The 12903-nt window shown below is 55.5% G+C and overlaps 1 protein-coding gene across 1 annotated transcript in view; it reads right to left on the bottom strand.

Moving 5' to 3' along the window:
• Nucleotides 1-650: 650 nt before the first annotated feature.
• The window catches only part of LOC144490594 (GTP-binding protein REM 2-like), a 31752-nt gene continuing 19499 nt past the window's right edge, over nucleotides 651-12903 (bottom strand). The window contains 3 exon segments of the mRNA XM_078208307.1: nucleotides 651-770; nucleotides 773-930; nucleotides 6603-6810. Of these exon segments, the coding sequence (XP_078064433.1) occupies nucleotides 651-770; nucleotides 773-930; nucleotides 6603-6810 (486 nt within the window).

Here is a 12903-nt window from a genome sequence, read left to right as displayed (position 1 = left end):
CCGTCGCTCCCTCCGCCCTCGCTCCCCTCGCTCCCTCCGCCCTCGCTCCCTCTCTCCCTCGCTCCCTCCGCCCTCGCTCCCTCCACCCTCGCTCCCGCCGCCCTCGCTCCCTCCGCCCTCACTCCCTCCGCCCTCGCTCCCTCTCTTCCTCCGCCCTCGCTGCCTCCGCCCTCACTCCCTCGCCTTCGCTCCCTCTCTCCCTCGCTCCCTCCGCCCTCGCTCCCTCCACCCTCGCTCCCTCTCTCCCTCCCCCCTCGCTCCCGCCCTCGCTCCCTCCGCCCTCGCTCCCTCTCTCCCTCGCTCCCTCTCCCTCGCTCCCTCGCTCCATCCACCCTCGCTCCCTCCGCCCTCGCTCCCTCGCTCCCTCCGCCCTCGCTCCCTCGCTCCCTCCGCCCTCACTCCCCCACCTCGCTCTCGCTCCCTCCGCCCTCACTCCTCCTCCCTCGCTCCCTCCGCCCTCTCCCTCCGCCCTCGCTCCCTCGCTCCCTCGCTCCCTCCGCCCTCACTCTCGCTCCCTCTCCCCCTGCCCTCTCTCCCTCGCTCCTCCACCCTCGCTCCCTCGCTCCCTCCGCCCTCGCTCCCTCCGCCCTCGCTCCCTCCGCCCTCGCTCCCTCTCTCCCTCGCTCCCTCCACCCTCGCTCCCTCGCTCGTCAGAGGACGGTGAGGTCGTTGCAGGACTTGGATCGCTGTCGGAAGAATCCCCGGGTTCCGCCGCTCACCAAACCCCTCAGGAAGCGCCGCGCGCGCTCCGTCACGCTCTGGCGCCGCTGTTCCCTCCCCCGGCACGCCCCTCCCTCGCCCGAGCGCCGTTGCCCCGCCGCAGACGCAGCTGGCGGACCACGCCCTCGAAGAGCTCGCGGGTGTTGTGGTGCAGAGCGGCAGACGTCTCGATGTACTTGCAGTCGAAGGTGGCCGCTTGCAACTGGGCATCTGCGGGAGGTCACAGAGAGAGAGAGAGGGTCAGAGGTCAGGAACAGGTCAACATTCCCAAAATCCTCACCGACAGGAATGGGGAACCCCATTAGATACAGAGTAAAGCTCCCTCTACACTGTCCCCCATCAAACACTCCCAGGACAGGTACAGCACGGGGTTAGATACAGAGTAAAGCTCCCTCTACACTGTCCCCCATCAAACACTCCCAGGACAGGTACAGCACGGGGTTAGATACAGAGTAAAGCTCCCTCTACACTGTCCCCATCAAACACTCCCAGGACAGGTACAGCACGGGGTTAGATACAGAGTAAAGCTCCCTCTACACTGTCCCCATCAAACACTCCCAGGACAGGTACAGCACGGGGTTAGATACAGAGTAAAGCTCCCTCTACACTGTCCCCCATCAAACACTCCCAGGACAGGTACAGCACGGGGTTAGATACAGAGTAAAGCTCCCTCTACACTGTCCCCCCATCAAACACTCCCGGGACAGGTACAGCACGGGGTTAGATACAGAGTAAAGCTCCCTCTACACTGTCCCCATCAAACACTCCCAGGACAGGTACAGCACGGGGTTAGATACAGAGTAAAGCTCCCTCTACACTGTCCCCATCAAACACTCCCAGGACAGGTACAGCACGGGGTTAGATACAGAGTAAAGCTCCCTCTACACTGTCCCCCATCAAACACTCCCAGGACAGGTACAGCACGGGGTTAGATACAGAGTAAAGCTCCCTCTACACTGTCCCCATCAAACACTCCCAGGACAGGTACAGCACGGGGTTAGATACAGAGTAAGCTCCCTCTACACTGTCCCCCATCAAACACTCCCAGGACAGGTACAGCACGGGGTTAGATACAGAGTAAAGCTCCCTCTACACTGTCCCCCATCAAACACTCCCAGGACAGGTACAGCACGGGGTTAGATACAGAGTAAAGCTCCCTCTACACTGTCCCCCATCAAACACTCCCAGGGCAGGTACAGCACGGGGTTAGATACAGAGTAAAGCTCCCTCTACACTGTCCCCCATCAAACACTCCCAGGACAGGTACAGCACGGGGTTAGATACAGAGTAAAGCTCCCTCTACACTGTCCCCATCAAACACTCCCAGGACAGGTACAGCACGGGGTTAGATACAGAGTAAAGCTCCCTCGACACTGTCCCCATCAAACACTCCCAGGACAGGTACAGCACAGGGTTAGATACAGAGTAAAGCTCCCTCTACACTGTCCCCATCAAACACTCCCAGGACAGGTACAGCACGGGGTTAGATACAGAGTAAAGCTCCCTCTACACTGTCCCCCATCAAACACTCCCAGGACAGGTACAGCACGGGGTTAGATACAGAGTAAAGCTCCCTCGACACTGTCCCCATCAAACACTCCCAGGACAGGTACAGCACGGGGTTAGATACAGAGTAAAGCTCCCTCTACACTGTCCCCATCAAACACTCCCAGGACAGGTACAGCACGGGGTTAGATACAGAGTAAAGCTCCCTCTACACTGTCCCCATCAAACACTCCCAGGACAGGGACAGCACGGGGTTAGATACAGAGTAAAGCTCCCTCTACACTGTCCCCATCAAACACTCCCAGGACAGGTACAGCACGGGGTTAGATACAGAGTAACGCTCCCTCTACACTGTCCCCCCATCAAACACTCCCAGGACAGGTACAGCACGGGGTTAGATACAGAATAAAGCTCCCTCTACACTGTCCCCATCAAACACTCCCAGGACAGATACAGCACGGGGTTAGATACAGAGTAAAGCTCCCTCTACACTGTCCCCATCAAACACCCCCAGGACAGGTACAGCACGGGGTAAGATACAGAGTAAAGCTCCCTCGACACTGTCCCCCATCAAACACTCCCAGGACAGGTACAGCACGGGGTTAGATACAGAGTAAAGCTCCCTCTACACTGTCCCCATCAAACACTCCCAGGACAGGTACAGCACGGGGTTAGATACAGAGTAAAGCTCCCTCTACACTGTCCCCCATCAAACACTCCCAGGACAGATACAGCACGGGGTTAGATACAGAGTAAAGCCCCCTCTACACTGTCCCCATCAAACACTCCCAGGACAGGTACAGCACGGGGTTAGATACAGAGTAAAGCTCCCTCTACACTGTCCCCATCAAACACTCCCAGGACAGGGACAGCACGGGGTTAGATACAGAGTAAAGCTCCCTCTATACTGTCCCCCATCAAACACTCCCAGGACAGGTACAGCACGGGGTTAGATACAGAGTAAAGCTCCCTCTACACTGTCCCCATCAAACACTCCCAGGACAGGTACAGCACAGGGTTAGATACAGAGTAAAGCTCCCTCTACACTGTCCCCCATCAAACACTCCCAGGACAGGTACAGCACGGGGTTAGATACAGAGTAATGCTCCCTCTACACTGTCCCCCATCAAACACTCCCAGGACAGGGACAGCACGGGGTTAGATACAGAGTAAAGCTCCCTCTACACTGTCCCCCATCAAACACTCCCAGGACAGGTACAGCACGGGGTTAGATACAGAGTAAAGCCCCCTCTACACTGTCCCCATCAAACACTCCCAGGACAGGTACAGCACGGGGTTAGATACAGAGTAAAGCTCCCTCTACACTGTCCCCCATCAAACACTCCCAGGACAGGTACAGCACGGGGTTAGATACAGAGTAAAGCTCCCTCTACACTGTCCCCCATCAAACACTCCCAGGACAGGTACAGCACGGGGTTAGATACAGAGTTAAGCTCCCTCTACACTGTCCCCCATCAAACTCTCCCAGGACAGGTACAGCACGGGGTTAGATACAGAGTAAAGCTCCCTCTACACTGTCCCCCATCAAACACTCCCAGGACAGGTACAGCACGGGGTTAGATACAGAGTAAAGCTCCCTCTACACTGTCCCCCGTCAAACACTCCCAGGACAGGTACAGCATGGGGTTAGATATAGAGTAAAGCTCCCTCTACAATGTCCCCCATCAAACACTCCCAGGACAGGTACAGCACGGGGTTAGATACAGAGTAAAGCTCCCTCTACACTGTCCCCATCAAACACTCCCAGGACAAGTACAGCACGGGGTTAGATACAGAGTAAAGCTCCCTCGACACTGTCCCCCATCAAACACACCCAGGACAGGTACAGCACGGGGTTCGATACAGAGTAAAGCTCCCTCTACACTGTCCCCATCAAACACGCCCAGGACAGGTACAGCACGGGGTAAGATACAGAGTAAAGCTCCCTCGACACTGTCCCCCATCAAACACACCCAGGACAGGTACAGCACGGGGTTAGATACAGAGGAAAGCTCCCTCTACACTGTCCCCATCAAACACTCCCAGGACAGGGACAGCACGGGGTTAGATACAGAGTAAAGCTCCCTCTACACTGTCCCCCATCAAACACTCCCAGGACAGGTACAGCACGGGGTTACATACAGAGCGAAGCTCCCTCTACACTGTCCCCATCAAACACTCCCAGGACAGGGACAGCACGGGGTTAGATACAGAGTAAAGCTCCCTCTACACTGTCCCCCATCAAACACTCCCAGGACAGGGACAGCACGGGGTTAGATACAGAGTAAAGCTCCCTCTACACTGTCCCCATCAAACACTCTCAGGACAGGTACAGCACAGGTTTAGATACAGAGTAAAGCTCCCTCTACACTGTCCCCATCAAACACTCCCAGGACAGGTACAGCACGGGGTTAGATACAGAGTAAAGCTCCCTCTACACTGTCCCCCATCAAACACTCCCAGGACAGGTACAGCACGGGGTTAGATACAGAGTAAAGCTCCCTCTGCACTGTCCCCATCAAACACTCCCAGGACAGGTACAGCACGGGGTTAGATACAGAGTAAAGCTCCCTCTACACTGTCCCCCATCAAACACTCCCAGGACAGGTACAGCACGGGGGGGATTAGATACAGAGTAAAGCTCCCTCTACACTGTCCCCCATCAAACACTCCCAGGGCAGGTACAGCACGGGGTTAGATACAGAGTAAAGCTCCCTCTCCACTGTCCCCATCAAACACTCCCAGGACAGGTACAGCACGGGGTTAGATACAGAGTAAAGCTCCCTCTACACTGTCCCCCATCAAACACTCCCAGGACAGGTACAGCACGGGGTTAGATACAGAGTAAAGCTCCCTCTACACTGTCCCCATCAAACACTCCCAGGACAGGTACAGCACGGGGTTAGATACAGAGTAAAGCTCCCTCTACACTGTCCCCCATCAAACACTCCCAGGACAGGTACAGCACGGGGTTAGATACAGAGTAAAGCTCCCTCTACACTGTCCCCATCAAACACTCCCAGGACAGGTACAGCACGGGGTTAGATACAGAGTAAAGCTCCCTCTACACTGTCCCCCATCAAACACTCCCAGGACAGGTACAGCACGGGGTTAGATACAGAGTAAAGCTCCCTCTACACTGTCCCCATCAAACACTCCCAGGACAGGTACAGCACGGGGTTAGAGACAGAGTAAAGCTCCCTCTACACTGTCCCCCATCAAACACTCCCAGGACAGGTACAGCACGGGGTTAGATACAGAGTAAAGCTCCCTCTACACTGTCCCCCATCAAACACTCCCAGGACAGGGACAGCACGGGGTTAGATACAGAGTAAAGCTCCCTCTACACTGTCCCCCCATCAAACACTCCCAGGACAGGTACAGCACGGGGTTAGATACAGAGTAAAGCTCCCTCTACACTGTCCCCATCAAACACTCCCAGGACAGGTACAGCACGGGGTTAGATACAGAGTAAAGCTCCCTCTACACTGTCCCCATCAAACACTCCCAGGACAGGTACAGCACGGGGTTAGATACAGAGTAAAGCTCCCTCTACACTGTCCCCATCAAACACTCCCAGGACAGGTACAGCACGGGGTTAGATACAGAGTAAAGCTCCCTCTACACTGTCCCCCATCAAACACTCCCAGGACAGGTACAGCACGGGGTTAGATACAGAGTAAAGCTCCCTCTACACTGTCCCCATCAAACACTCCCAGGACAGGTACAGCACGGGGTTAGATACAGAGTAAAGCTCCCTCTACACTGTCCCCCCATCAAACACTCCCAGGACAGGTACAGCACGGGGTTAGATACAGAGTAAAGCTCCCTCTACACTGTCCCCATCAAACACTCCCAGGACAGGTACAGCACGGGGTTAGATACAGAGTAAAGCTCCCTCTACACTGTCCTCATCAAACACTCCCAGGACAGGTACAGCACGGGGTTAGATACAGAGTAAAGCTCCCTCTACACTGTCCCCCCCATCAAACACTCCCAGGACAGGTACAGCACGGGGTTAGATACAGAGTAAAGCTCCCTCTACACTGTCCCCCCCATCAAACACTCCCAGGACAGGTACAGCACGGGGTTAGATACAGAGTAAAGCTCCCTCTACACTGTCCCCATCAAACACTCCCAGGACAGGTACAGCACGGGGTTAGATACAGAGTAAAGCTCCCTCTACACTGTCCCCCATCAAACACTCCCAGGACAGGTACAGCACGGGGTTAGAAACAGAGTAAAGCTCCCTCTACACTGTCCCCATCAAACACTCCCAGGACAGGTACAGCACGGGGGGGGGGGGGGGGGGATTAGATACAGGATAAATCTCGCCCTCACCCTCCCGAACGCCCCTCCGCCCGTATCGCCCTCACCTTCCAGCGTGACCTCCCTGGAGCGGACCAGGTCTGTCTTGTTGCCGACGAGGATGATGGGGATGTCCTCGAAGGGTCTGTGTCCTCTCAGCCTGTCCCTCAGCTCGCCCGCTCGCTGGAGGCTCGCCCGCTCAGTCAGCGAGAAGACGATGATGTAGGCATCACCCAGCGTCAGGCAGCTGTCCTGCATCCAGCCGCTGGCATCATCCTGGCACGGGACAAAGAATGGGGCAGGCTCTACGTCAATGGAGGGGGCGCGATTAGCACGGCGGGCAAGGGTGGATCTCCCCTCCCGCTCGATAGATACCAGCCTCCGATACCCCACACGGGCACACGGACCAGATAAAGCCCCTCTGGACTGCCCTGTCCTTCATCTCATCCCTACAGCTCAGAAGAGGCCATTCAGCCCATCAAATCTTCACCGACTCTCTGACAGAGCGTCTTATCCACGCACTCTACCTCACTGTAATTCTGCACATTTTCCCCTAACCCACACATCTTTGGACACTAAGGGGCAATTTAGCATGGCCAATCCACCCAACCTGCACATCTTTAGACACTAAGGGGCAATTTAGCACGGCCAATCCCCCTAACCTGCACATCTTTGGACACTAAGGGGACAGTTTAGCATGGCCAATCCACCTAACCTGCACATCTTTGGACACTAAGGGGACAGTTTAGCATGGCCAATCCACCCAACCTGCACATCTTTGGACACTAAGGGGACAGTTTAGCATGGCCAATCCACCCAACCTGCACATCTTTGGACACTAAGGGGCAATTTAGCATGGCCAATCCACCCAACCTGCACATCTTTGGACACTAAGAGGCAATTTAGCACGGCCAATCCACCTAACCTACACATCTTTAGACACTAAGGGGCAATTTAGCATGGCCAATCCACCTAACCTACACATCTTTAGACACTAAGGGGCAATTTAGCATGGCCAATCCACCCAACCTGCACATCTTTGGACACTAAGAGGCAATTTAGCACGGCCAATCCACCTAACCTACACATCTTTGGACACTAAGGGGCAATTTAGCATGGCCAATCCACCCAACCTGCACATCTTTGGACACTAAGGGGCAATTTAGCATGGCCAATCCACCCAACCTGCACATCTTTGGACACTAAGGGGCAATTTAGCATGGCCAATCCACCTAACCTGCACATCTTTGGACACTAAGGGGCAATTTAGCATGGCCAATCCACCTAACCTGCAGATCTTTGGATACTAAGGGGCAATTTAGCATGGCCAATCCACCTAACCTGCACATCTTTGGACACTAAGGGGCAATTTAGCATGGCCAATCCACCTAACCTGCACATCTTTGGACACTAAGGGGCAATTTAGCATGGCCAATCCACCTAATCCACACATCTTTGGACACTAAGGGGCAATTTAGCATGGCCAATCCACCTAATCCACACATCTTTGGACACTAAGGGGCAATTTAGCATGGCCAATCCACCTAATCCACACATCTTTGGACACTAAGGGACAATTTAGCATGGCCAATCCACCTAACATACACATCTTTGGACACTAAGGGACAATTTAGCATGGCCAATCCACCTAACCTACACATCTTTGGACACTAAGGGGCAATTTAGCATGGCCAATCCACCTAACCCACACATCTTTGGTTATTAAAGTGAGAGGGCTTGGGATCGAGAAAGTGAGAGGGCATGGGATCCAAGGGGCTGTTGCCTTGTGGATCCAGAACTGGCTTGCCTGCAGAAGGCAGAGAGTGGCTGTGGAGGGGTCTTTCTCTGCGTGGAGGTCAGTGACCAGTGGAGTGCCCCAGGGATCTGTTCTGGGACCCTTGCTGTTTGTCATTTTCATAAATGACCTGGATGAGGAAGTGGAGGGATGGGTTGGTAAGTTTGCTGACGACACCAAGGTAGGTGGTGTTGTGGATAGTTTGGAGGGATGTCAGAAGTTGCAGCGAGACATAGATAGAATGCAAGACTGGGCGGAGAAGTGGCAGATGGACTTCAACCCGGATAAGTGTGTGGTGATCCATTTTGGCAGATCCAATGGGATGAAGCAGCAGTATAATATGAAGGGTACCATTCTTAGCAGTGTAGAGGATCAGAAGGACCTTGGGGTCCGGGTCCATAGGACTCTTAAATCGGCCTCGCAGGTGGAGGATGCGGTCAAGAAGGCGTACGGCGTACTGGCCTTCATTAATCGAGGGATTGAGTTTAGGAGTCGGGAGATAATGCTGCAGCTTTATAGGACCCTGGTTAGACCCCACTTGGAGTACTGCACGCAGTTCTGGTCACCTCATTACAGGAAAGATGTTGAAGCCATTGAAAGGGTGCAGAGGAGATTTACAAGGATGTTGCCTGGATTGGGGGGCATGCCTTATGAGGATAGGTTGAGGGAGCTTGGTCTCTTCTCCCTGGAGAGACGAAGGATGAGAGGTGACCTGATAGAGGTTTACAAGATGTTGAGAGGTCTGGATAGGGGAGACTCTCAGAGGCTATTTCCAAGGGCTGAAATGGTTGCTACGAGAGGACACAGGTTTAAGGTGCTGGGGGGTAGGTACAGAGGAGATGTCAGGGGTAAGTTTTTCACGCAGAGGGTGGTGGGTGAGTGGAATCGGCTGACGTCGGTGGTGGTGGAGGCAAACTCGTTGGGGTCTTTTAAGAGACTTCTGGATGAGTACATGGGAATTAATGGGATTGAGGGCTATAGATAGGCCTAGAGGTGGGGATGTGATCGGCGCAACTTGTGGGCCGAAGGGCCCGTTTGTGCTGTGGCTTTCTTTGTTCTATGTTCTATTAAGGGGGCAATTTAGCATGGCCAATCCACCTAACCTACACATCTTTGGACACTAAGGAGCAATTTGGCACGGCCAATCCACCCTAACCTACACATCTTTGGACACTAAGGGGCAATTTAGCATGGCCAATCCACCCAACCTACACATCTTTGGACACTAAGGGGCAACTTAGCATGGCCAATCCACCCAACCTGCACATCTTTGGACACTAAGGGGCAATTTAGCATGGCCAATCCACCTAACCCGCACATCTTTGGACACTAAGGGACAATTGAGCATGGCCAATCCATCTAACTAGCACATCAGTCGGACTGTGGGAGGAAACCGGAGCACCCGGAGGAAACCCATGCAGACCCGGGGAGAATGTGCAAACTCCGCACAGACAGTGACCCAAGCCGGGAATCGAACTGAGGCAGCAGTGCTAACCACTGCCCCCCCTTCAATAAGATCATGTGAGTGGGCAAATGTGAGGTGATGCATTTTGGAAGGTCTAACGCAGGAGGGAATTATACTGTAAATGGCAGAACCCTTCGAAGCATTAACATGCAGGGGGATCTGGGCCTATAGTTCCACACTTCCTTCAAAGTGGCAACGCAGGTGGATAAAGTAGTCAAGAAGGCATATGGCATACCCTCCCTATCTCTGTAACCTCCTCCAGCCCCCTACACCCCTCCCTATCTCTGTAACCTCCTCCAGCCCCCTACACCCCCTCCCTATCTCTGTAACCCCCTCCAACCCCCTACACCCTCCCTATCTCTGTAACCTCCTCCAGCCCCCTACACCCCCTCCCTATCTCTGTAACCCCCTCCAACCCCCTACACCCCCTCCCTATCTCTGTAACCTCCTCCAGCCCCCTACACCCCCTCCCTATCTCTGTAACCTCCTCCAGCCCCCTACACCCCCTCCCTATCTCTGGAACCTCCTCCAGCCCCCTACACCCCTCCCTATCTCTGTAACCTCCTCCAGCCCCCTACACCCCCTCCCTATCTCTGTAACCTCCTCCAGCCCCCTATACCCCTCCCTATCTCTGTAACCTCCTCCAACCCCCTATACACCCTCCCTATCTCTGTAACCTCCTCCAGCCCCCTATACACCCTCCCTATCTCTGTAACCTCCTCCAGCTCCCTACACCCCCTCCCTATCTCTGTAACCTCCTCCAGCCCCTACACCCCTCCCTATCTCTGTAACCTCCTCCAGCCCCTACACCCCTCCCTATCTCTGTAACCTCCTCCAGCCCCCTACACCCCTCCCTATCTCTGTAACCTCTCCAGCCCCCTACACCCTCTCCCTATCTCTGTAACCTCCTCCAGCCCCTACAGCCCCTCCCTACCTCTGTAACCTCCTCCAGCCCCCTACACCCCCTCCCTATCTCTGTAACCTCCTCCAGCCCCCTACACACCCTCCCTATCTCTGTAACCTCCTCCAGCCCCCTACACCTCTCCCTATCTCTGTAACCTCCTCCAGCCCCGACACCCCCTCCCTATCTCTGTAACCTCCTCCAGCCCCGACAACCCTCTCTATCTCTGTAATCTCCTCCAACCCCCTACACCCCTCCCTATCTCTGTAACCTCCTTCAGCCCCTGCACCCCTCCCTATCTCTGTAACCTCCTCCAGCTCCCTACACCCCCGCCCTATCTCTGTAACCTCCTCCAGCCCCCTACATCCTCTCCATATCTCTGTAACCTCCTCCAGCCCCCTACACCTCTCCCTATCTCTGTAACCTCCTCCAGCTCCCTACACCCCTCCCTATCTCTGTAATCTCCTCCAGCTCCCTACACCCCCCCCAATCTCTGTAACCTCCTCCAGCCCCCTACACCCCTCCCTATCTCTGTAACCTCCTCCAGTCCCGACACCCCTCCCTATCTCTGTAACATCCTCCAGCCCCCTACACCCCATCCCTATCTCTGTAACCTCCTCCAGCTCCCTACACCCCCCTTATCTCTGTAACCCCCTCCAGTCCCTACACCCCTCCCTATCTCTGTACCCTCCACCAGCCCCTACACCCCCTCCCTATGTCTGTAACCTCCTCCAGCCCCCTACACCCCTCCCTATCTCTGTAACCTCCTCCAGCCCCCTACACCCCCTCCCTATCTCTGTAACCTCCTCCAGCCCCTACACCCCCTCCCTATCTCTGTAACCTCCTCCAGCCCCCTACACCCCTCCCTATCCCTGTAACCTCCTCCAGCCCCTACACCCCTCCCTATCTCTGTAACCTCCTCCAGCCCCCTACACCCCCTCCCTATCTCTGTAACCTCCTCCAGCCCCCCTACACCCTCTCCCCATCTCTGTAACCTCCTCCAGCCCCTACACCCCTCCCTATCTCTGTAACCTCCTCCAGCCACTACACCCCCTCCCTATCTCTGGAACCTCCTCCAGCCCCCTACACCCCCTCCCTATCTCTGTAACCTCCTCCAGCTCCCTACACCCCCTCCCTATCCCTGTAACCTCATCCAGCCCCTACACCCCTCCCTTTCTCTGCAACCCCCTCCAGTCCCTACACCCCTCCCTATCTCTGTAACCTCCTCCAGCCCCCTACACCCCTCCCTATCTCTGTAACCTCCTCCAGCTCCCTACACCCCTCCCTATCTCTGTAACCTCCTCCAGCCCCTACACCCCTCCCTATCTCTGTAACCTCCTCCAGCTCCCTACACCCCTCCCTATCTCTGTAACCTCCTCCAGCCCCCTACACCTCTCCCTATCTCTGTAACCTCCTCCAGCCCCCTACACCCCTCCCTATCTCTGTAACCTCCTCCAGCCCCCTACACCCCCTCCCTATCTCTGTAACCTCCTCCAGCCCCTACACCCCTCCCTATCTCTGTAACCCCCTCCAGCCCCCTACACCCCTCCCTATCTCTGTAACCTCCTCCAGCCCCCTACACCTCTCCCTATCTCTGGAACATCCTCCAGCCCCCTACACCCCCTCCCTATCTCTGTAACCTCCTCCAGCCCCTACACCCCTCCCTATCTCTGTAACCTCCTCCAGCCCCCTACACCCTCCCTATCTCTGTCACCCCCTCCAGTGCCTACACCCCTCCCTATCTCTGTAACCTCCTCCAGCCCCTACACCCCCTCCCTATCTCTGTAACCTCCTCCAGCCCCCTACACCTCTCCCTATCTCTGGAACATCCTCCAGCCCCCTACACCCCTCCCTATCTCTGTAACCTCCTCCAGCCCCCTACACCCCTCCCTATCTCTGTAACCTCCTCCAGCCCCCTACACCCCCTCCCTATCTCTGTAACCTCCTCCAGCCCCTACACCCCTCCCTATCTCTGTAACCTCCTCCAGCCCCTACACCCCTCCCTATCTCTGTAACCTCCTCCAGCTCCTACACCCCCTCCCTATCTCTGTAACCTCCTCCAGCCCCCTACACCCCCTCCCTATCTCTGTAACCTCCTCGAGCTCCCTGCACCCCTCCCTATCTCTGTAACCTCCTCCAGCCCCCTACACCCCCTCCCTGTCTCTGTAACCTCCTCCAGCCCCCTACACCCCTCCCTATCTCTGTAAC

This window comes from Mustelus asterias, unplaced genomic scaffold (assembly GCF_964213995.1).
Source record: "Mustelus asterias unplaced genomic scaffold, sMusAst1.hap1.1 HAP1_SCAFFOLD_3476, whole genome shotgun sequence".
NCBI lineage: Eukaryota > Metazoa > Chordata > Chondrichthyes > Carcharhiniformes > Triakidae > Mustelus > Mustelus asterias.
The sequence above is the reverse complement of the archived record's forward strand: the minus strand, read 5'-3'. Positions and strand labels throughout refer to the sequence as shown.